Source organism: Musca autumnalis, unplaced genomic scaffold (genome assembly GCF_047663935.1).
Source record: "Musca autumnalis isolate F117 unplaced genomic scaffold, ASM4766393v1 scaffold_1, whole genome shotgun sequence".
NCBI lineage: Eukaryota > Metazoa > Arthropoda > Insecta > Diptera > Muscidae > Musca > Musca autumnalis.
In genome coordinates this window covers 324,377,698-324,403,905 of record NW_027411644.1, presented here as the reverse complement: position 1 = coordinate 324,403,905, position 26,208 = coordinate 324,377,698, and the positions used below count along the sequence as shown (strand labels likewise).

The 26,208-nt window shown below is 35.8% G+C and overlaps 1 protein-coding gene across 2 annotated transcripts in view; it reads right to left on the bottom strand.

Moving 5' to 3' along the window:
• Positions 1 to 26,208, bottom strand: part of tok (tolloid-like protein 1 tolkin) — a 192,527-nt gene that overhangs the window by 88,894 nt on the left and 77,425 nt on the right. For both annotated transcript variants that reach the window (XM_073962676.1, XM_073962675.1), the window contains exon 3: positions 19,798 to 21,592. In XM_073962676.1, coding sequence (XP_073818777.1) covers positions 19,798 to 20,956 — 1,159 coding nt within the window. In that variant the 5' untranslated portion in view covers positions 20,957 to 21,592. The remainder of the gene's footprint in view (positions 1 to 19,797; positions 21,593 to 26,208) is intronic.

The window sequence follows — 26,208 nt, the reverse complement described above, 5'->3', positions numbered from 1 at the left end:
TAAATTTCGGATATGTGCAGTTTTTCCTGTAACAACTTGTATTCGCAGCAGCCGTTAAGATGGTACATTCTCAGAAGCAAGTCCATACTTTCTGAGAAAACTGGCCCGAAATCAGTAAAAAAAAGCCCTACGACACCATGTGTAGTGCCTGGAGCGCCGATACGGTCCAAAATTTGGCATTCGGCACGAACTAAAATTGAAAATCCGCAAGATAACTCTTGCAGAGTCCAATTTTTGCACATCGTATTACTTCATCCATTCCTGTATAAGGTTGGAATGTGGACTATATCGGTCCCGTTTTTAGGGTACCTTCCACACAAAATTTAGGAAAAGGGCAGTTTGAGGACTCGTCTCGGATGTATTTGAAAGTTTTTGCAGGAGGTTTTTTTCAGGATTTTGACCAGGAAAAAAGATTATGAGCCACATTGCGTCGATATAATGATACCGTCACTCTATCCTGTTGAAATCAAGATACAGTTTCAATATTTATGATAGCGCTTTATAATTTGGTACAGGGCCTTCCTCCATCCCTTGGATGTTTCGTAATGAAAATGTACTACATATATCGGTTCAGATTTTGATATGAACATTGTACCTGCATATTTTCGTTATTTTAAAGATTTTATCAATACCAACCAAAATGTCTAAAATTTGGGACAATAAACTTCCTAAAAAGAACTATCCACGTCTTCACATTTTGATATAGCTCCCCACGGTGCACCTTAACTAAATTTAAATGAAAACCGCTTACACCTGAGAAGTTTTCACGGTTTCTGAAATAGCAATGTTCATAGATGAGAAAAATCCAAAAACAAGAAAAAATCGCTGGAGGGTTTATTTTAGGTTCTCACGATTATAGCTGTGAAAATTCTCCAGAGGATTGACCGTTATGATTTGTTCCTAGGTTTTACCATTTTTGAGATATAGAAGTTCAGGTCACATTTGTAGGTTTTTTTTTATACCCTCCACCATAGTATGGAGGGTATATTAAGTTTGTGTTTCCGTTTGTAACGCATTGAAATACTCATTTGCGAATATATTCTTGATCAGGATAAAATTCTAAGTCGATCTAAGCACGTCCGTCCGTCCGTCTGTGGTAATCACTCTAGCATCCACAAAAATGGAGATAGGACGCTGAAATTTTGGGAAAATGCGTCTTTTGTTTGCAGGCAGGTCAAGTTCGATGATGGGCTATATCGGTCCACGTTTTGGTATAGCCCCCATATAACGGTACCCCCCGATTTACGGTATTTTGACGTTTTTAGCTACATTTTCAAACCGATTTGGCTATAATTTGACATTTAGGGTTCTTAAGTTTCAATAAACATATATAACAAAACTTGTGGACATAGGTCCACGTTTTGGTATAGCCCCCATATAACGGTACCCCCCAATTTGCGGTATTTTGACGTTTTTAGCTACATTTTTAGACCGATTTAGCTATTATTTGACATTTAGGGTTCTTAAGTATCAAAAAACTTATATAACAAAAGTTGTGGACATAGGTCCACGTTTTGCTATAGCCCCCCCCTATAACGGTACCCCCCGATATACGGTATTTTGACGTTTTTGTAGCTATAATTTTGACGATGTAGCTATAATTTGACATTTAGGGTTCTTAAGTGTTGATAAAGTTATATATTAGAAGTTGTGGACATAGGTCCACGTTTTGGTATAGCTCCCATATAACGGTACTACCCGATTTGCGGTATTTTCACGTTTTTAGCTACATTTTCAGACCGATTAAGCTATAATTTGACATTTAGGGTTCTCAAATGTCAATAAAATTATATAACAAAAGTTGTGGACATAGGTCCACGTTTTGGTATAGCCCCCATATAACGGTACCCCCCGATTTACGGTATTTTGACGGTTTTAGCTACATTTTCAGACCGATTTGGCTATAATTTGACATTTAGGGTTCCTAAGTGTCAATAAACATATAAAACAAAACTTGTGGACATAGGTCCACGTTTTGGTATAGCCCCCATGTAACGGTACCCCCGATTTGCGGTATTTTGACGTTTGTAGCTACATTTTCAGACCGATTTAGCTATAATTTGACATTTAGGGTTCTTAAGTGTAAATAAACTTATATAACAAAAGTTGTGGACATAGGTAGACGTTTTGGTATAGCCTCCATATAACGGTATCCCCGATTTACGGTATTTTGACGGTTTTAGCTACATTTTCAGACCGATTTAGCTATAATTTGACATTTGAAGTTCTTAAATGTCAATAAACTTATGTGACAAAACTTGTGGACATAGGTCCACGTTTTGGTATAGCCCCCATATAACGGTACCCCCCGATTTACGGTATTTTGACGTTTTTAGCTACATTTTCAGACCGATATAGCTATAATTTGACATTTAGGGTTCTTAGGTGTAACTAAACTTATATAACAAAAGTTGTGAGCCTAGGTGCACGTTTTGGTATAGCCCCCATATAACGGTACCCCGGATTTACGGCATTTTGACGTTTTTATCTACATTTTCAGACCGATTTAGCTATCAATTGTCATTTAGGGTTCTTAAATGTCAATAAACTTATATAACTAGTGGACATAGGTCCACGTTTTGGAATAGCCCCAATATAACGTTACCGCCCGATTTCATGTATTTTGAGAATTTTACCAACAAGTTTTAACCGATTTATCTGTAATTTGAACATTTGACATTTGAAATTCTTAATGGTCACCACACATCTGCATCAACAATTTTTAACATAGCCCCAATATAACGATACTTCCCGATTTTCGGTGCTTTGAAGATTTTACTTAAAATGTTTAACCGAACGTAGGTCCATGTTTTTGTATAGCCCCAAAACAAACCTCCCGATTTTCCGTACCTTAGCTTTATTTTTTGACGAACTTTCTGTAATTTGAAATTTAAAAGTCAACAAAAATTCTGCAACAAAAATTGTTCATTTAAGTTCATATTTTCGTATAGCCCACATAACAATTTTCGGTATTTTGAGGATTCTAGCTGCAATTTTAACCGAATTAGGAGTTATTTGACATTAAAGGCTCCCTTCAAAAACTGTCAACATAGGCCCATATTTTATTATAACCCCTATATAACAGTACCTCCCAGTTTCTAGCCCACCAAAAATTGTCAACAGTTAGATATAGGCACCATAAAAAGAGACTCCCGAATGAAGCATTTTATGTACATTATCTGACATTTTAAAGTAACTCACTTAAAGTTGGGGACAGGAATGAATATTTTATGGTGGAGGGTATGAAAAGTTCGGCCCGGCCGAACTTAATGCTTTTTTACTTGTTAGTTTTTCACGATTTGCTTGAAAGAGGTAAGTCTTATCGAAGTGGGACTTGAGAGAATATTATAGCTATGAAATGTTTCTTTTTTTCCTACGTTGTATCATTTTTGAAATATATAAGTTTAAGTTGGGACATTTTTATGACCTTGTTTTATAAGGAGACTATACAGTCAGTAAATTGTCAAAATTTGAACTCCCAGCAAAATTTGAAGGAAGGGGTTCAATGCGATGACGTGATTTCATGACATCTTTTGCATTGGTTCAAACGATGTCGTGAAAGATCCGATCTTTTCATTAGCCTTTGAACCAATGCAAAGGAAGTCGTGAAAGATCCGATCTTTTCATCAGCATTTGAACCCATTCCATCGATCCAATAGAAATGAATTTTGGTTTTTTTATTTATCCTTTTTTTTCTAAATGACATGCTTTGGATCCAAAAATGAATAGCATCTTTTGGGGTCCACGCTCATATAAAATTCATCGATGAAGATGCTAAAAAGATGACATGCTAGCTAACTTGCACCCATGATTGAATGGCATCTTTGGCATCGAACATTTTGCTGGTAACACCTACGAAAACATCATAAAGGACAATCTTATAGAGAATTGTCACTGCTACAACACTTTCTTTAATCCCATTTCGATAGGGCTTTCGATTCCAAGGCAAAATCGCAAAACCCTAAAAAAGCCCTAAAAATGTGAACTCTGACCGCAAATTATTTGAAACCCCCTCCGGCGATTTTTTTTTTTTTTTTTTTTGATTTTTCTCATCTATGATCATTGTAGTTTTAGAAACCGCAAAAATTTCCCAGGTGTAAGCACTTTTCATTTAAATTTAGTTAAGACGCACCGTGTCCCATAAGACGGCATGGCTAAAATATGATTTCAATATAATTATGGCAAAGTGTAAGCCCAAGGACAGAATCAATCCATTAAAGTTATCAAAGAAATTATGAAAAACATACATCCCCAGAAGTAATTTTCCACTGAACAATGATATCTAAAACGATATTTTCAATACATCTTCTTATGTTTAATTTGCCAAAATATAACTAATGAATCAATTATAAATCCTCGATGAATTGGATAAAACCTACAACGATCCAACATAAAGGATCACCATAGCAGAAGGGTAAAATCCTATACCAAACACTTTTTAATCGCCCATAAAATGTTTCCCATCCATCATTCCTGGTCATCGGCTACACCCTTTAAATATTTCGTTTCTAACGTTTAAAAACCTATGGAGTATAGTTGTTTACCTCTTCATGCAACAATGGAGCAGGGCTCCTCACATAATACCCAGTTGTTTGTTTGTTTGTCAGCCATCCAGTCAATCAGTTTTACTTGCATTCTGCAACCAAGAGAATACTGGGAGATAAGCAGATATCTTTGCTAGCCAGGCATATGAACAACGTTGTCAAGCATCCATATCAGAGACCCCCTATTCACTACGAGTGGGTGCGTGTGTGCCGTTGAATATTGGGATGCTCTTGTTCCTCTGTTACTTTGATGGCATACCAAACAATCTATCAATGAAGCTGTATCGGTATGTATGACATCTATCTAACACACACACCCACCCACACTGGGCACCAAGGATCGTTCCCCAGACACACCTCCAAACGTACATACATACATACATGTGTACACAACAAATCACATTAGTTTGTCTACCCTCTCGTCGTATCTATCATCATTATTCATTCACCTGTATACGCGAGCACTCAGACATTGCTGTTGTTGTTGTTCTTCTTGTTGGTGGCTTTGGATTGTTGTCGTTGAACAAACAAACATTCATATATACATACGTATGTATATATGTATGTATATACACATATTTATATGTTTGTTCCATTGTTTGTGCGTTATTCCGTTCGTTGGTATGTTCCTTTTGCTCGCTTGATGGTTTACTTTGCATTTGCTTTGGTGTTAGCTTTGCTATTCATACCCACCAACCATCCAACCAACCATTCATTCACTCGTCGAATCATTCATTCATTCATGGCTCTGCTGGCTGTGGAAAATGAAAATTAATTTCACAAAAATGAAAAAGAAAAATAGCAACAACAGCACATTTTTGTTTGAAGATATGTATGTATGTGTGAGTAGTTGGGGGTGTGTGTGTGAGGATACGTGTGCATGAATGATGGTTATCGACATTTTGTGTGCATTTAATATGCAATTCAATAAATCTTCCAATTTGTTTAACAAATACTTAACACGTTCTCAATGATATTTAAGCCAACAGACACACATACATATACACACAGAAAAGGGGGGCATACGCACTTTTATGCTATGTGATTGTACACAAATAAGCCTCAAACAAACATATATTTTATAATGTTATACCACCATAATGCACATAGGCAGGATATACAATGCAAACCAGAGATGTCGATTTGGATTACAATCAAAAACCCAAGAAACCTGGAAGATCAAAATCGTTGGGCGCCACATTGGTGGAATAATTAGTATAAAATGTTGTAATGATCCCCCTGCGCGTAATGATGGCTTACATAACTTGTGTATTTCTGTCATGTAAACCTCCTCTGTTCCTTGTGTTGTTCTATGGCATATGTCGATAAGAAGAAGATTCCTTACCATTGAGCTTAAATAGAAGCAAATTGCACTGTAAGTCTCCCCATTGTCCTTCTGAGCTGTTCAGGAAAAATACATTTTCAGGAAAAAAATATGTTGATCATACTCAGTTTAAAATGAACAGAGGTCTGATAGAAGGAAATTTTGAGCGATTTTTATTTCCTAGATTCCCAACTTGAAATCCCTATCATACACATACACATCACTAAAGTCTATTTTATGTTTTGCCGTAATTAACAGTTATTTAAATATCTTTTATGCTTTATGCAACACCACGCACACACACATACACTCAACAGATACTCATTTCAATCGTTTTCGATTATGCCGCTTTTAAATGGTGTGAATTGTTCAATTCTGTGTAGGTTTTCTGTTTTGTTTGTGGTTGTTTTCTGAGTTGGAGAACATACTGTAAGGATCAACTTTGAAGTGTTTATCCTTAACGAAGAGACATAAAAGTGTGTGTGTGTTTGTTGTCATTAAGCAAATGGCCTTTGTTGCAATGAGAATTGTTAAGTTGGATACATTTGCAAATAAATAAATGTATGGAATAACAGACATGAAATGTTTCTGTTATATGCATAACTAAAATGCTGTGGGAAAATCCAAAAACGTGGATTTTATATGGGATACCTTGTAAATGTAAAAAAGGTACCGACCGATTTTCGGTATTTTAAACTATTTTTGCTAAATTTTTCAACCGATTTGGCTGTAATTTTGCATTTTGAGTTCTCAGAACATTAAATACCTCTTTGTAAAAATGTTCAACATAGGTCCAAGTTTAGGTGTAGCTCCCATATAAACGTACCTCCCGATTTTCGGAATTTTTACGATTTTACAGGTGTGGTATAAAGTAGAGTTGGGCAATCTAGTTCCTGGAGCGGATCGGTATTTCTAGTTCTTTTCCCAAAAGGAACTAGTTTCTTAATATAGTTCTATAGTTTCAAATAGTTCCGAGAGCGATATAGTTCAATGATTTTTTCCCTTTCGTCGTTCTTTCTGTTTTCTTCTTTCCAAATAGTTCCAAGACCGATATAGTTCAAAGAATCTTTCTCTTTCGTCGTTCTTTTTATTTTCTTCGTTCCAAATAGTTCCGAGAGTGAAGTAGTTTAACGAATCGTTCTCTTTCTTTTTGTTTTCATCTTATAGTGGATGAATTGACATACAAATAAATAAATTGCAGCGATTTAACGAGGATGTTATTTACGTTTATTTTACAATGTGACCTCATCTGAATGATGAACAAACCGAACGAGAAAGGTCTAAGTTAGTGTGGAATTAAAGGAAGAAAATGAACTATACACATGAAAAGAATTATATGCTCGACTGGAACTATATGAACTAAAGGGACTATATAAACACAAGAGCCGGATATAGTTCCAATAGTTCCTTGTCCGGAATAGTTCCTTGGAACTAGTTCGTTCCGGAACTACTCAACTCTAGTACAAAGGGAATAACATGCCGGGTGGCGGATTGGGGCAGCTGGAATTTTTTTCATCGTAAGCTAGAGACGTTTCCATGTATTTTACAAAAAATATCGAGACTCACAAATACTCACAACATAAGTAAAATTCAAAATCAAATAATAGGAATGATATTAAAAATACCAGAACAAGTCATTTACAAAGAATTTAGTTTTAGAGAAGTTAGATTCGTTTTCTAACTTCTCTAAAACTAAATTCTTTGTAAATGACTTGTTCTGGTATTTTTAATATCATTCCTATTATTTGATTTTGAATATGTTTTTTTTTTTTTTTTTTTGTAAAAACATTGCCAATACCATCGATTATCATTTTAATTTTGGAAACTGTACATTTACCTCTTAATTTTTTTATAATTTTGCACCTAACCTACGAATGTTTTCGGATGTAATCTACTTTTTCAAGGCACCACATACAAATCACAACTTCTTCTACTTAACGTAGCCACGGTGCGCCTTAACTAATTTGAAATGGAAGGTGCTTACACCTGGGAAGTTTTTGCAGATTTTGAAACTACAATGCTCATAGATGAGATATATCAAGAAACAAAAAAATTGCCGGAGGGATTTTCAAATAAATCGCGATTTAAGTTACCATTTTTTGGGGTTCTTTAGGTTTTCACGATTTTGCTTGGAAACCGCAAGTGCTATGGACCTAAAAAACGTTGTAGCTGTGAAAATTCTCCCCAAGATTGACCTTTATGATATTTTCGTAGGTTTTACCGTTTTTGAGATATAGAAGTTCAAATTGAGACAATGCACTGACTGTATCGCCTCCTTATAAAACAATGTCATTACTACAATTTCCCAAATTAAACTTATATATCTTGAAAATGGTACAACCTAGGAAAAAATAAATCGTCCAATCTTGTAGAGAATTTTCACAGCTTCAAAATTGTCTTTAGTCCCATTTTGATATGACTTTCGGTTTCCAAGCAAACTCTTGAAGACTTAAGATGAAAACCTAAAAATTTGAACTGAACCTCTATATCTCAAAAATTGTAAGACCTACAAAAACACCTAAAGATCAGCCTTGTAGAGAATTTTCACAGCTACAACATTTTCTTTAGACTCATTTTGATACGACTTGCGGTTTCCAAGCAAAATAGTGAAAACCTAAAAAACCCTAAAATTGTGAATTTTGATCGCGATTTATTTGAAAATCCCTCCGAGGATTTTTTTGGTTTCTTGATATTTCTCATCTATGAGCATTGCAGTTTCAGAATCTGCAAAAAATTCCCAGGTGCAAGCACCTTACATTTAAATTTGGTTAAGGCACTGTGGGTTAGGGTAATTTGAATACTTTATTATGCCTTTCGCGTTTCTGATCCCTGGGATTGTACTGAGAAAAAAAAAGTCCACTAGACCATACATATGTCTACGGTGAAAATCGAGCATCCCGATTTTGAAGTTTTTTTATCCCTTTTTCGATATTTTGGCATCTAAGAGCCAAACCATTGAGATTTTCGATCCAACACTATGACCAAAATTGTAGCCAAGACAATAATCAAGAACTCTCAAGTACATCGCAAAAGTATTGGAACGCTCCTTCTGCCCGTTTTGGCCATGTGGATAAAAAAACTTCGAGCCAAAATGGGCAGCCTCGATTTTCATGGTAGACATATCGTCTAGTGGACTTTTTTGATCCTTCCATACAAATCGTCCGTTTGGGTGGTACCCGAAAGAGTGGTCCGATGTAGTCAATATTCGGACATAATTCGTAAAAATTAATACCATGTACAACGTTTGGACCAAATTCGGTTTCCCTTTTCGAGTGTTATCTTATGTACTACACAATTTAGTTGGTAACGGTAGGCATTTTTGGAGATTTTGGGTCATTATCTTAGGAAGTATGGACTTGCCCTTAAAAAAATTGCGCCGTCATAAAAGAGCTCGTAAGAAGAACTTTTCAAAACGATCCGAGATGTACTGTTAAACTGCTCAATCGACTTCAAATTGTATGAAACAGATTATGTCCAAACATACTTGGGCTCTAAACCCATTATTTCGATGAGACACATTTTTGGTCGTATTACGATGCACAAACGTTGGACCAAAGGCAGAAACTCCTTTCGATTATCGTGACCACCATCCACTTGGTCACCATAGGAGTTTTTTAGAAATTTTGAACCATTTGAACCATCCACGTTCGCACGAAACACATTATATCGCTGTCAGCAGGTAAGCAAGTATTATCTTCGGTAAAAATTTCGAAACAATTCTTGAACAGCCCTTAAACTGTACTTAAGTGAAAATTTTGATCTTTTTCAGTAGAGGTATTTAAGAGATATATTACAAGACGTTGTACAAAAAAAGGTATATCAAACTCGATCGCTGCTTTCGATTATCGCGGCCACCAGCCATTTGGTCGCCGTAGTATTCTTTAGAGTTTTTGGACCATTATGTCGCGACGCATAGACTTACGAAAGAAACACATATATCGCTTGGAACCGGACCTTCGAACAGGCCTTAAACAGCACGTATGCGAACATTTTCAACATTTGCGAGGGAGGTACCCTAAAATGTTTTGCAAAATTTCAGCCTATTCGAATACTCATTTGATTTGTTATTGAGCTCATCAGTAATTTTTGAGCCATATTCATATGAACATGCTTAAAAAATTTAAATACGATCTGAGAGCTTGCCTTCAACTGAATTAAAAAAATGCAAACATTTTGGACCATTGAGCGCCATCGTGGTGCAGGAGATGCACATCCCCTGGCACACTGAATGTCCTGGTTCGATTCCCAGACCAGACAACATCACATTGTCACATTGGAGTCTCCATGTCCGTACATCTGTCCGTCTGTATGTCTATCGGTCTGGCTGGCTGATGTGCACGATAACTCTCGAAAGGATCAACCGATTCGAACATTTTGCATAAGTTCAAAGATGGTCCATATCGGCCCACTCCACTTCGGGTACCTCCCCACAAACGTTAAACATTTTTCTTTAACATGGTAAGAACGATAACTTTCGAAGGGAGCAATCGATTTGGTTCAAACTTTACACTTCGTATTATTGCTTCCAGATATAGATGGGTTTCGAATATGTACTATATTGGTACACTAATTTGAATACTTCCCACACAAAATTCGGAATAAGTGAACTTTAGGATCTCCTCTCGGATGGTTTTGACAGTTTTTGCAGAAGGTTGTTTTCACGGACCATGTTACCATTTTTTCGGGGTCAAGTCCATACTTCCTGATATAATGTCCTAAACGATGCAAGAAACCCTGATGGCACCAACTAAAACGGCAAATCGCAGGGATTTTCTGATTGGTCCAAACTTTGCGCATCGTATTATTTTATCCAGTCATGTATCGGCTTGGAAAATGGAATATATCGGTCCACCCCTTTGGGTAACTTCCACACAAAGTTCAGAAAAAAGTGAAGCTTAAGAGCTCCTCTAGGATCGTTTTGAAATTTGTTCAGCAGGTTAGCCAGTATGACGCTACTATTTTTTCCGGGGCAAAATCTTTAAATACCTTGATAGCACCAAATGAAATGGAAAATCCGTAAGATAACACGAGTTTCGGATTGGTCCAAACTTTGCACATTGTATTATTAAATCCAGTCATGAGGCTAAGGGCTGAGGGTCTGAGGCTTAGGGTATATTTCTGTCAGCAGAGCTTACAGATACTTTCTTACTTGTTAATCGTATCAAAGTCTATACAAGGCAAATGGTAAGAACATTTTAGTAGATAACCTCTCGTTATGGTACCTTCCCAACAAAAGTTAAAACCTTTTGAATTAAGTGCAGTCTACAGAAAAAATTCGGTTGCAAAAGTTTTGTAGCCCTAATGAATACCAAATTTCAGCCGTTTCGGTGGGATGATGAGCCTTAAATTTAGAAAATATATAAACCTATACCAGCAATTCTCTGCAGGAATGTTTTTGTAAACCTAAGGGGAGAATGTTTTATAATCTCAACAAGACCAAACACAAAAATTCACCCACTTTCAGTAGCATAATGAGGCTAAAACTTTTCAAATACCAAAATCGGAAGGAATTGTTCCATGTGTGGTATATCTAATCATAGACGAATATTACTTATTTTCAGTACCACACATCCTAGGAGTAATGGAAGCTTCTGTACCAGAATAGAGATAGTTATTGTAGTTCCTATTAAGATCGCATAACTTCAACAATATTTTTATAAAACCTAAGCCGATCACTACGGATATCACAGGTTTATTTTCGAACAAAAACTTCCACCCCCAATACCATCATTACCACATTCATAACCCCTTACAAAGCTTGACGCAAATATGTACTTACATATATGTACTTATATATACCTAAACGATTTTAAGTAATTCCCAACATTTTGCAAAAAAACATGAAAATTTTTTTAACAAAAGAAAATCACAGTCATTATTTAGAAGAAAAGCTTTGCACTCTCACCCCCTTTCTCATTCTCTTCCTGACGTATCTTACATTCATCATCAACAGCATCATCTGATAAAGTTGACAACAACGAAAAAAAACTTTCTTTCGCTTTCTTAAATTCCCATTTAAAATCCCGTTTCAATGTGTAATTGTTGCAGCAAAAGTTTTATGAAAAGTTTTGTTAAACGTCAGACTCTTGGCAGAACGGAAGCATTGGCTCAGTGCAAACATCACTTCCGGCCGTTATGATGACGTCGACAACGATGAGCACGAAGGAATATTCTATTCGTTCGTCACTTCCGTTAATACATATTTGATTATCCTACTCTCTGGGTATAGTTTATGCAAAAGTTATATAATAATTATAATAACTTTCATGTCAGTCGGTTAGTCAGTCAGTCAGTCAGTGAGCGAGACAACAAGGCAATCAGTGTGGCAGTCAGTCGTTCATTCATTCATTTGCCCAATTTATTTGGTTTTGTACAAAAGAGTTTGCATTTTATATTCTATGTAATTGTATTTCATTTACTAGCCAAACACCAAAAGAAGGAGACTCCTCATTGCCCCCACTCCCCTCCTCACGTTGCTTCTCATTTTGGACTTTGAGTTTGATTGCTTCAAAATGATAAATATTAATTAACAAAAATTGTTGTAGAAAAACAACATAATTGTCCCTATGCCAAATCAGCCGACAGAGCTGTGCAAGTTTCTACGAAATTTGTTGTTGGGAACTCTTTGGCTTGGCATGTAGGCTGGCAGTCAAGCTGACGGTATGCAACCAACCACTGTTGTTGCTATTACCAACAATCTCCAGCTTCTCTTACCCAAAGTAACTGTATTGTGTTTTATCAAAGGGGATTTGTGGTATTTCCCCCAACCTTTTTCAGTTCATTGTTTCTTACGGCTCTCATCATTGGTAAGTGAAACACTTGTTGTTCACCCCCCAATTATGGCAAACTAACAACCCCCTCCCCCCACACACCTTTTTACATTTGTTTTATCTTTTGAAAGTGACCTACATATTCTGTTGAACTTTAAATCCAATCTGTTCCATGGCCAAAACAAACAGAAACAGACTCGACAAAAAAAATAAAACAAAAAATCATTAACAATATGACCACATTTTAAGTTATCAGCATTAAAGGATTGTCATGACAATACTTCAATGGGGATACTTTTGGCACATAGGCCATGTTTTTCAAACGTTGATTATGTGTGTGTGTGTTTCTGTCTGTCCGTTTCTATGTCCATGTATTTTCTGGGGACCCATGAATTTTAATTACCATTTAGGTTTAATTTAAGCCTAGCCAAAAGGCTGTAGTGTAGTGGTTCCGAAGAAAATTTACTTGTTTGTGCGGAGTGGCAATGACCAAGCAGGCTAGTAATTTTATTTTATCTCTGTCTATATTCAAAAAAGTCATTTACTCCAATGCACTATAGGTAATTTGCCCTGTTTTTGAGTCAAAAATTAATAACAGCGGAATTAAAGGATTTTTTAACTTTTTAAATTATTTATGTGTAAAAGTGAGATAAAACAAAGATTTTTACAGATAAATTCGGATATAAGGAACAACGGTTATAAGCAACTACGTATATAACGAACGAAGCTATTTTTTCCAATGCCATTTTCATTAGTTTTCTTATACACAACAAACTAATGAAAACGACCACTGCAGTAAGTAACACAAATTTTGTCCCCGCGAGTAGATTTTCCAACGAATTGTTACTACAGTTTTGTATATTTTTTGAATATACGTTAATAAAGACGAGTTTAGTACTCCTTTAAACCGTATCAATGATTAATATGTAATAGAGAGATAAAATAAAGCTTACTACTGCCGCACCGTTTATAGAAAACCCGGATATACCGAACAATTTGTCGCCATTACTTATTTTACTTGCAATGCAATTGTAAACAACAATATTTTTTACATTTATTATTTATTTCCTCAAACCAAACTTCCACAATTTTAAGACTTTTTATTGAGAAGTAACCTAATAAAATCTCATAAATATCAAAAAACGGGCAAAATCGGGTTTTGAAACCTAGTAATACCAATGCAGAAGACTTTCAGTAATGTGTATTAGGTGGCAAAATCACGGCCAAACACGGCCAATTTAGTATAAGTTATATGAAGTGAGTTTAAGAAAAATAATATATTTATTTCTGACTTTTTGTGTTTTTCGGTCGCTATCCAAAATGTTTAAGCTATATTATATATGAAATAAATCCCTCTCGCAATTGCCAATCTATTCCATTTTACATATATTTATATTTGGTTTATTTTTCCGCGGTTTTAAGTACATTGAAATATGTCTTACAATATATATTTTTTTAGTTCTTCTTCGAAATTCTCACTTTGACGGCAATTTAAACCGCGATAATGACGCTATTTTGAAAAATGTCATTCATATTAATAAATTTTGACAAGTTCTTTTTTCAATGCCAACAAAAAAATTATTATTATTAAAAGTTGCAAAATCGACTTTTTGCCTCAAAAACAGGGCAAATTACCTATAGTGCAATGTTCGGGTCATAAATAATAATAATAATGTTGTTTTTCTTAAACTTATCTATAATTGTAATTCATGTAAAGACAATATGCTCAAGAGAGACCAGCTTTAATTTAATGAACATTATTTGGCAAAGAAGATAGTTGAGGGTAGGAGTATTAGTAATGACAACGTTTCTAAGAATGTCCCGCAAATCTGGCCTTTAAGACGTAAATTATGGGGCCGAGGGATTGAGAGCGAAAAGATGAATGTTTATTGTAAAATAAGTAAAAAATTTAAGTTCGGCCGGGCCGAACTTTTTATACCTTACACCATGACATATTCTGAGCTAATGTAATAATAAATTTTCTTTCTGTCCCTTATAATAGGTATCCTGGGACAAAGACAGACAGACTGTCGAAAGGACACAAATAAACTGAGGGATAAGGAAACCGGAACTAAAAACTAAATATTCTTCAAAAGAATTTCACATTAGAGCAAAACAGAGTAAATAGCAAATCAAAATCGGGCAAAGCTTTATATCGTTACCTGAAATGCCCAAATTCGTACCCTCAAAGGGTTACGTTGAGGGTTTGTAATCACGCAAGCGTCCGAATTAATTGAGCTAAAAGGTTATATTTTTGGGCCCGACTGTATACTTCGTACAGGCTGGTCAAGTCAAAATATACGCTACATAGGTCCAGGTTTTGGTATAACACCTATACATCGGTACCCCCCGACATTAAGTATTTTGAGAATTTTAACTGCATTTTTTTGACCGGAAGACATGCAGGTTGTCTAATGTCTCTTAATTATAAAATTTGCAGTTACAATATTACAAAAATTTCGATATTTCGACGGTTTGAGAAGACACATCCACAGCCGATATGCCTGATGAGCTGCCTAACTAACAACGAAACCGATCACAAAATTTGGTGGTTGTGTGAGAATCTGTTCGGTTTTCATTTTTCCGCAAAAAATGTCTATCATTCAGCTCAACTCCAACCAGAAATTAATGAAAACAATTATAATTCCCAGTGGTCACAAAACGCTTGACGGCACCAACTAAAATGGCAAATCAGCAAGATAACTCTCGCAGGGAATTTCGTAGTAGTCAAAATTTTGCACATCGTATTATTTCATATAAACATGGAATATGAAGTATATCAGTACTTCGGGTACCTCTCACACACAAGTTGGGAAAATTGGAGTTTAACAGCTCATCTCCGCTCGTTTTGAATTTTTTTCAAAAAGTTTTTCTTGCGGACACTTTTACGAGAGCGCAATACTATCCCAAATACTATCCCAAAATATCAAAAAAAAGAAATCCTGCCGGTACCAACTAAATTAGTTAGTACGCATGATAACCCATCATAATATTATCACCCACAAAACGTTTAGAAAGGGTGCATTCCAAGGGCTCGTTTTTAAATTGTTGGCAACATGCTGTGTATGTGGCCCTAGTTACTGCGGTATTTTTTTCGGGTGCTGCTTCCTCAGAACAAAAAAAAAAAAAAACATTGTTCCACAACATCCCATACGGGACAAGGGAGACTTCTCCCCTACCAATGAGTGCACCCCGATTCATATTTAGCTCAATGATATGGGCCCTACTGTTTATCGCCGAGTCCGAACGGCGTGTCTTAAGACGCCACTTATGGAGAAGTTTTTCATGGCTGAAATACTCAGGAAATGTCGCCAACATTACTGAGGGGTATTTTGCCACCGTTGAAAAAATGTTTGATGTTGCTTGGCCGGGGAATCGAACCCCCGACCTTCTGCGTGCAAGGCGGGCGTGCATACCATCGCACCACGGTGGCATACCATCGCACCACTGTGGCTGCTTCCTGAGAAATAGTCATAAAAACTCAAATTTGTGTTTACCTCTTTCCTTTAGGTACGAGGCTGATGGTTTATCCCTGTCGTCACAGCTGACTGATACTTTCTTACCTGTTTATATGCAAAAATCTTTCAGCTCAAACTCAACGAGAGCAAAGGCTATAGTCGGGCCGGAGCCGACCATGTGATATCCTCACCACTACCCCTGTGCATAAGCTTTTCACTGGTAAACATTTCTTTTAGGGAATATAATCCCACTACCACCAAACATAATATGCCTCTTTCTCTCTGGGACCCCCATAAGCAACCAACATTTCGTGACCATCCGATCAAAATTACGACCTGTAGCGTGATTGCAAAAAATTGAAGAATTGGATGCATTGCCGACTATTGTGGTATCTCCCTTGTTTCACCACCTTCGACAACCTACTTTACCCCAATGTAACGGTAATATTTTCTTCTTCCATTGACAGGCTTTGCCGTTGGAATACCCCTACTAGAAGCCGATATATTCGCAAAGAATAAAACTTTGAATTTATCTCCAGACCACCCCTAAATATTATCAGACTATCACCCCCATCTACCCCCAAAATTTCGTGACTATCTGACCTAAATTTCAACCTGTAGCGTGATTACAAAAAAATGGAAAAATTTGAGATAAAGGAGATCTTTTCTTCTTCCATTGACGGGCTTTCTTTTTGGTATACTCCTACCAGAAGCGAAGATATCCGCAAAGGAAAACAACGTTGACCTTTCTCCACATAAGATTTTTGCTTATTCCGACTCATGAATATTATCCGACTATCACTAAACTTAATAGGCTTCTTTCTCTGAGGGACCCGCATCAACTCCCAAAAAATTCCAATCTGCTAGTATCCACTAGTAGCGATGGTGATGATACCACAGATCCAATCCCAGAAGATGGTATAGAATGTATACCGCCCGGCCAAGATGAGGTAAAAACAGCAATCAACCGGCTGAAGAATAATAAAGCAGCAGGAGCCGATGGCTTACCAGTCGAGCTGTTTAAAACCTGAGGCGACGCGCTGATAAGGTATATGCATCAGCTAGTTAGCACTATCTGACAGGAAGAACGCATATAAGATAGTGTCAGGGGTATTGTGCGAACGACTAAAGCCAATGGTCAATGAAATAATTGGGCCATACCAATGTGGCTTTAGACCTGGCAAGTCCACCATTGACCAGATATTTACCTTGCGGCAAATCCTGGAGAAGCCCCAGGAGATTCTGATCGACACATATCACCTTTTTGTCGATTATAAAGCAGCATTCGAGAATCCCTCCGATCAAAGTTATTCCATGCAATGTCTGAATTTGGTATCCCCGCAACCTCATCCGGCTTTGTAAGATGACTTTAACTGATACTAGGTCCTCAGTTAAAATTGGAAAGAACCTCTCCGAACAGTTCAGTACCAAAAGAGGTTTCCGACAAGGATACAGCCTTTCGTGTGACCTATTCAACATTTTGCTGGAAAAGGTAATACGAGATGCAAATGTCAAAAGAAATGACACAATTGTTGGCATAGACATCATAGGACGAAAAGACCAAATTGATGGAGTCGACGCTCAAAGCGTCCATAGAGCTCGAACCAACTGTGGAAGTTGGTATGTACCTATACTTTTGAGGTAGTTAAAGACTTCGTCTACCTCGGCACTGCCATAAACACAACAAACAACATCAGTTGTGAAATAAGAAGAAGAATTGTATTGGCCAACAGATGCTACTATGGTTTAAGTAAGCAATTTAAAAACAAAGCCACATCTCGTCAAACAAAAATAATATGGCTCCGAAGCATGGGTACTTGCGCAAGTAGATAAGGCAGTGCTTGGTGTGCTTGAGAGGAAAATTCTTCGAAAGATATACGGGCTGATTTGCGTTGACGGTGAATATCGACGTCGTATGAACCACGAGCTATATCAGCTATACAAAGACATGAATATAGTTAAACGTATCGAGATGCGTTGGCTAGGCCATATCATAAGAATGAGCGATGATTAACCCGCTAAGGCGTATACATACATGCCACATGGCCGTGCACGCAGAATCGGCAGGCCTAAGCTTCGAAGGAGTATACAAGTGGGTGAAGAAATAAAAAGGCACGGTATTCTCCAGAGAGAATTGGAGATCCTTTCTTAGTTCGGTCTATGGAACAAATGTTCTGTAATGGGTCAGCTAAGTAAGTAATATGCATGAATTAAACTACTAAGAAATGTACAAACACAACATTGTTGTTATTGAAAATTAATTGTCAAAGAAAATATTGAATAATAGGGTCGTTCAAAAATTTTTTTCGGGAAAAAAATAAAGACATTTTGAAAATCCTCTAAAATAGAACAAATTTAAATAAAAATGTAAATATAAAGGCCTGCGTACATAAGCTGCTCTGCTTATAAAAGAATAAAGAAGGCCGAGGAAATTTCGAACTGGGCTGCCCCTTTCTTTTTTATTATTTTATCAGAAGTAAGCAAGGTAAGTAGGCTAGGCAGCTTATGTACCCAGTCCTTAACGCATTCAGAACTCTCGTAGGTAATTTTTATTACTCGTTTAGGATGAAAAACAGTATTTTATGGTAGCAAATTGCGAAGTTTCAAATTTCATGAGTAGACTATATTACATTTTGAAAACTAAATGTAAAAAAACTTTGTTCCCGTACTTTTTAATAGTAAAACCCGTAAAATAGAGAAAGAGAGAAAAATTGTTGTCACACAAACGTTTTTTCAAAAAGTTCGAGAACGCAAAAATGAAAAAAACGTCAAAAAAGTTGGAACAAATGTCAAAGTCGGCGTACCAGCCAATCTGACGCCGGCATCCATGTTACTATTTTTTACACCCTCAATGTTGCCGGGTAAAAAGTTTTTAAAGAGACCGTCATTCCGCGCCATTTTTGTTTAAAGAGAAGTGAACATTTTACAACGGAACGGGTTTTCGGGTAAAATGTGTAAAAGTCGTAAAAATTGTAACAACATTTTAGTTCTGGAACGAATCTAAAAAAAGTAAGAATACAGCTAATTGTCACTTCTACCTTATATAAATATGCCTTGGTAACAGAAAAAAAATAATTATTCCCTATAAGTTGGGGATATTTCATGGTGTTCGGGCAGTCCGAACTTAACACGTTTTTACTTGTTAACATTTTAACGATATAAGCCAGCTTTTCTAACCGATTAGGGTTGTTTTGGATTCGGTGCGTAACTTACTTTCGACTTGTGGCGGAATGGCTTATAGTACGTTTATATATAACCGGATTTAACAAAATAACTGGGTTTCAAATGCCAATTCCTTTGCAAAAGGCTATAATATAAACATGGCCTTAGTAAATAAAATGTATTCAAATTAAATTGTTTTAAGAAGTCAATAAAATTAGAAAAGTATACACAAAAAACCACACATACGTACACAAAAACCACGCGATATTGACGGGTGGGTCGAACCATGGAACTGACTCTGCCAGTATGTATGTAATGTATAATGAAAGGATATTTTAGCAAAACTCTCATTCAATTGTAATGGTATTTAAATAATTTTAAAACTAAATAAAATAGCATTCGTGTTTCTTAAAATTCTAGACATCAAACGAAATGTTCCTTAAATTCTAAAATTCCCAATTACTACACACTTTCATTGTTCATCATTATCTCGATTATGAATGGGAATTTTAAAATGCAATTTGTGTTGTGGGACTTACCCGCTTTGCATGGATCCATGTAGATGTCATTCGATATCTTCTTTTCGAACTTGGTGTGCAACAAATCCTCAATGGAAAAACGGCTGCGGTGCGAATGGCCATTCAAGAGGGCTTGATTAGAATTTTTGCCATTGCCATCATAATTTTGCCAGGGTTGATGACGACCACCACGTTGAGGGGGGATAAGGTGTCTGGTAATGAAGGAAATTTCTTCCTGTGTCAATGGTTTAATATTATGGTCAACAACACCTTCCTCAGAGATTTGTTGCTGTGGTTGTTCCTGTTGTTGTTGCTGCTCGAATTCCTGTTGAGACTGATAATGATGATGATGATGCTGGTGGTGGTGTTGTTGTTGGTGGTGTGGTGGATGCTGATGATTGTGATGTAGGTTATGTTTATGTTCGGGGCTTTCATTATGATAGCTCTGATATGCTTGTTGTTGTTGCTGCTCTGGAGGCTCTTCATGCTGATGTTGAGAACGATGATGATGATGGTGTCGGTGGCGATACTGATGACCGGAATATGGCTGACTTTGGTGTCCGTGTGGTTGTTGCTGACTTCCCTTTATGGAACTTTGAATATTTTGTAATGAAAAGTATTCCTCTTCTTCCCTTTGTTGTTCGTCCTGCTCCTCCTCGTCAAGTGTTTTATCTTCCCTAGGTGTGAGCAGTAACGTGTTTGCATCATCTTCTATGGCGGCAGTATTTAAGGCATTTCGTGTGGCTGTTGCAGTGTCAACCAATGGCAAATGCTGTGGCTGACTTTGGCTAGCAGACAGCTTTTGTTGCCTAGGCGATTCCTGTAATTCCAGGATTGTTAATGGTATTTGCTCTAATTCTGATGATAATGATGAGGACGTAGAGGAATTTCTTGGTGTTACTGACGCAGGTGGTGGCGATGGTGATGTGTTGACGGTGTCCTCATCTCGTATGGATGAGGATGACAGAATTGGTGCCACTACCGTTGCCGGCTGCAGCGTTAATGTATTGACATTAAGGTGTGCACTTTTCGCACAGGCCGTAATTACAACAAATATCGTTGCAATTATGAAAGCTGCATAATTCTTTAGGTTAATGTGCCGTATGAGGCGTCGTTGTGTGTGAGCTGCTCGAGTTGTGGCCCTCCTTAGGTGATATTTATGCGTTTTTAATTTTTCCATGGTATACCAACAACTCCTTGCTAGACTATCGTTCAATTACCACAGACTCTGGAGATGCCGTTTTGTTTGTTGATGCTCTGCTAACGAGTTTAAATTCCAAAAAATTTTTGGATGAAAGGTTTGATGGTACAACAATTTTCTCTTGTTTCAAATCATTTGCTTGTGAACATATTCCAACGAAATTGAGTTTTACCACTTTTGTAAATGATTTTTATGGTTTTGTGTTAGGCTTTCTTCTTCTCTGAACTGTCAGTTTTCGGCTTGTTTCTTTATGGTTTCTTGCAAACGAATGTATGAATGAATGCCTCTCAATGCCTTTCCTGCTCAGCTGGCCGAATGTTTGTCTGTCTTGCTGTTGTCGGTGTATCGTCTTGACTTTTGCAAAATTCCAATACAAATATTTGTTTAACTTTGATATCCACACGAGTTTTAATTAAAAACTCAAATTGTGGAGGAACAACAGCTGTATGTTTTCACAGTAAATTTGATTTGGCATTAATTGCGGCTAAATGGCCCTGATGGCTGACTGACTGCTGCCGTTTGTGGCTTTACTGGAGCATGTAGATAATCTGCTTGCTGTTGGCTTTTTAAAAAATTCCTTATTTGATGATATGCCTTAAATTAGACCAAGATAATCTGCAAAATAAAAAAACACAAATTAGTTTTGAGGGTTTTAAGTCTTCCTAAAAACAAAGTTTGTTTTAATTAAATCCAATGAAATTAAATAATTTGCCTAAAGATCATTTCATATTATTTGGAGAAAAAACTTTAAATTTTCTTTGTTGTGCATTGCTGAGTATGCACATGAGTTTTTGCTGCTGCTACTGTTGCTGATATATTTGTGGTTTTCAAAATACCGCAATAATTGAAATAATATTTATATGATGTTGAATGTCAAAATGAAAACTATTATCGAAAATAAGACGGATGTGGTACGCGGTTTTTTATATTAAAATTTTGAAAACCTTAAATAGATTACGTGCGGGGGTGCCACCGTTGTGCAATGGTATGCACACCCGCCTTGCACACATAAGGTCGTGGGTTCGACTCCCCGGCCAGGCAACATCAAAACACTTTTCAACGGTGGCAAAATACCCCTCAGTAATGTTGGCGACATTTCCTGAGTATTTCAGCCATGAAAAACTTCTCTACAAAAGTGGAGTAAACTGTAGGTGCCATATCATAGAGCTAATATGAATCGGGGTGCACTCATTGATATGAGAGAAGTCTTCCTTGTCCCTTATGGGATGTTTGTGGAACAATTATATATATTATAAATAGATTACGTTTAATATTTAATAACAAAAATTTAGAGACGTTAGAATCTAATCTATCACTTAGAATCTAATCTATCTAATTTCTATCACCGAGTTCGATGGCAATCTAAAATGTGCCTCATTGAAATATTAGTTTTAGACCAAAGTACGATTTGGTTTCAGACTTTGCACTTATATTAATAACATTTTGTCCAACATTATCGATCCACTCTAGAGTTGTATAGTTAATGAACGAACTAGTTCAATTGAACGATTCATTGAAAAGAGCGTATGAACTAGATCAGTCGATATAGTTCATTATAGTTCACTGAACTATAATCAGTCGGCGACCGTACGATCAACAAACGAACGATTCACATTCATGGCACAATTACCCAGGTAGTGGCATCGTAAAATTTTGAATATGTTATGTCAAAATTTTCTTTATGTTGTTGGGGAAATTACAAAAAAATATTTTTTTATAAAGGGATTTGACTTTTCATATTCGATCAGCTGGTGTGATACCACTACCTGGTAGTTCTGCCATGATTCACAATCTAGTCCAACATGTAGTTCACAAATGCAAAGTGACGCCGTCGTCTGTTTTAAGTGATGCCTTCGTGATGTGATGAGTTTATTTACGTTTTGGATCAAAGTACATGGAATGGAATAGCTTCACGAAAATGAAGATTTCTACTGAAACATAGAGACATAACATATTCTAATATGTCGAATCCATTACCTATTGAAGTACCTTGTTTTGGATAGAAAATATAAAAAGAAGAAACGCTCAAAGTTTTTCGAAATCACAATTTCTACACACACACAACATACGATTTTTTGCCAGCCACCTAAATGAAGGACGTTTTTTCTTAAATTAATACAAAGTTAATCTTTCTTTATGAATGGAATAAACTACATAAGTAAATAAAATATTTTTGTTCTGGAGTAGTTAATTTTGCATTATTTAACTGTTTGTTTCTATTTGGTGTATGTTTGCGTCTTCATCAAAGGAACGATTAAGAGCCGCTGAACGATTCTGATCCGAATGATTGAACTGGATAGTGAACTATGAACTAGATTACTGAACTAGTTCGGTTAAAAGAGCTGAACTATTGAACTAGATCTTTCAAATGAACTAGATTGTGCAACTCTAATCCACTCCTTCGGCTACCACCCGAATAAACGGTCAACAACTTTCGTCACTGCACCACAATTTTTTAACATTGGCAAAAACCACACCTGAACATAATGTTGGGGACATTTTCTGAATATTTCAGCCATGTAAAACCTCCCGACAAAGTGAATTTGAGCTTGCCTATAAGAAGTAGATCCAATAACATTGAACTGATATATAAAAGAAGTCTTCCCTTTTCCCTTCGGTTATATGTGGATTGGTGGATAATTTTTAAATATCCACGTTGGTGGATAAATTTAGTACTTAAAATTATCCAAAATTTTATAAAATTTATATTTTAAAATTATCCAAAAAATTTGTAATTTAAAATTATCCATTTTGGTGGATAAGTTATTTTTGAATTATCCACGTTGGTAAATAAATTACTTTTAAACTATCCACGCTGGTGAATATATTATGTTTAAATTATCCGCGTTGGTGTATAAATTATGTTAAAATCATCCACCTTGGTGGATAAAAAAATTATAAATTATCCATAAACTATCCACATCGGTGGATAAATTACTTATAAATTATCCACAATGGTTATGGACATTGGTGGATAAATCACTTTTAAATTATCCACGATAGTGAATAAATTATTTTTAAAGTATGCACGTTGGTGGATAAATTATTTTTAAATCATCCACATTGGTGGATAAATTATTTTCGAATTATCCATATTGGCGGATACATATTTTAAATTATCCATGTTGGTGTATAAATTGTTTAAAAATTATCCACGATGAAGGATAAATTATATTTAAATTATCCACATTAGTGGATAAATTATTTATAAATTATCTACGTTGGTGGATAAATTATTTGTAAATTATCCACGTATTAAATTAAATTTTTAAATTATTGGTGGATAAATCATTTTTAAATTATCCATATTGGTGAATAAATTATTTATAAATTATCTACGTTGATGGATAAATTATTTGTAAATTATCCACACTGGGGGATAAATTATTTTTAAATTATCCACATTGGTGGATAAATAATTTATAAATTAACTACGTTGGTGGATAAATTATTTGTAAATTATTCACATTGATGTTCGATAATTTATTTATAAATTACCTATATTTTTTGATAAATTATTTTTAAATTATCCACGTTGGTGGATAAATTATTAATAATTTGATCAACTATTATTTATCCACGTTGGTGGATATATTATTTATAAATTATCGGCGATAATGGATAAATTATTTGTATATCATCCACGTTGGTTGATACATTATTTTGAAATTATCCGCGAGAAATTATTTTTAAATTATTTACATTGTTGGATAATTTATTTTCGAACTATTCACCTTGACGGATAAACCATTTTCAAATTATCCATATTGGTAAATAAATTATTTATAAATTATCCACATTGATGGATACATTATATTTAAATATCCGCGGATAAATTATCTATAAATTATACAGGTTGATGGATAAATTATTTTTAAATTATCCAAATTGGTGGATAAATTATTTTTAAATTATCCACGTTGGTAGATAATCCACTTTTAAAGTATCCACAATAGTGGATAAAGTATTTTTAAATTATCCGCATTTGTGGATAAATTATTTTTATATTATACCCTTTTCTACACACGGCCCATTCCTTCCGCCCACACAAAATTTAAAACTATTTTGGAAAAGGACAGTATAAGAACATGTCTCGAATTTTGTTTCGGGTTTTAAGTTCATTCCTCGGTTGTAAGTTCATTTCTCCATGAGAAAGTTACCCAACGACCACCTATTAAAATGACTAGTACGCATCGCATTCGAAGACGGTCTATATCTGTCCGCTCCTGTCGATACATTTTTGCTTGTTTTCAATAATTTCAACCAGAAGCCTTGAAATTTAAATCTTCAATAAACGATAAAGCATTTTTCCATCAATTATTGCAATCTTCCGGGTTTTTTAATAACTTATCGGGTTTCTTTTGAATGCATTACCCGCACACACATGCATACATATTCCAAAATAAAGAAATACATAGACAAACCGAAATAATAACCATGGCTTTCACCCATTTATCCCAGCAAAACAAACTGTCCGAAATTGTAACAGACTTTGCTGTTTCGGACCCGAAATTGAACAAAATTCTGAGCGAAAGTTATATGTTATGAAAGTTGGTATTGACATGAATTCGAAACAAAACTTCGGATGGAACCATGTGTTTCGACCGAAACTTCTGAAATAATACCTTGGAAAATTTGGATTATTGTATTGATAAAAACTCACAGCTAAATAAAAACAAGTACGCGAAGGCTTTAGTCGGGACGTGAGCGAATATTTAATGCCCAACACCGCTGCCCCTATTTCTAAGCTCTTCACGGATCAACTTATATTTTAGGAAGATACTAAAGTTATTCGTCTTGATTTTAATACCAGATGAATTAAGGCTATGGCTGTTTCCTTAAATCCACATAGATTAGACCCATAGAAAACTAGAAGAATTGGGTAAATACCATCGACACAATCTAAATGAATTTGGTACATATATAAAGGCGGGTCTACGACCATTTTTCCTATATGTGTTCAAACTTTTCACACAAAACCAATTTATTACACCCTCCTGGGGAAAATAAATAGTGAATGAAAAGAAGAATTGGGAGAAAGAAAGAAAAATAGAAAGAAAGAAAAAAGAAAGAAAGAAAAAATAAAAGAAAGAAAAATGAATTTGTCTAAAGATTCTTCCGAAATTGTGCGCAGATTTTTTGTCACTCGAATTTTGGTTTGCTGGGACGAGGCGCTGTAGTCTATACAAATACACAAACCATACAATCTCATAACAATGGCATGCACATAT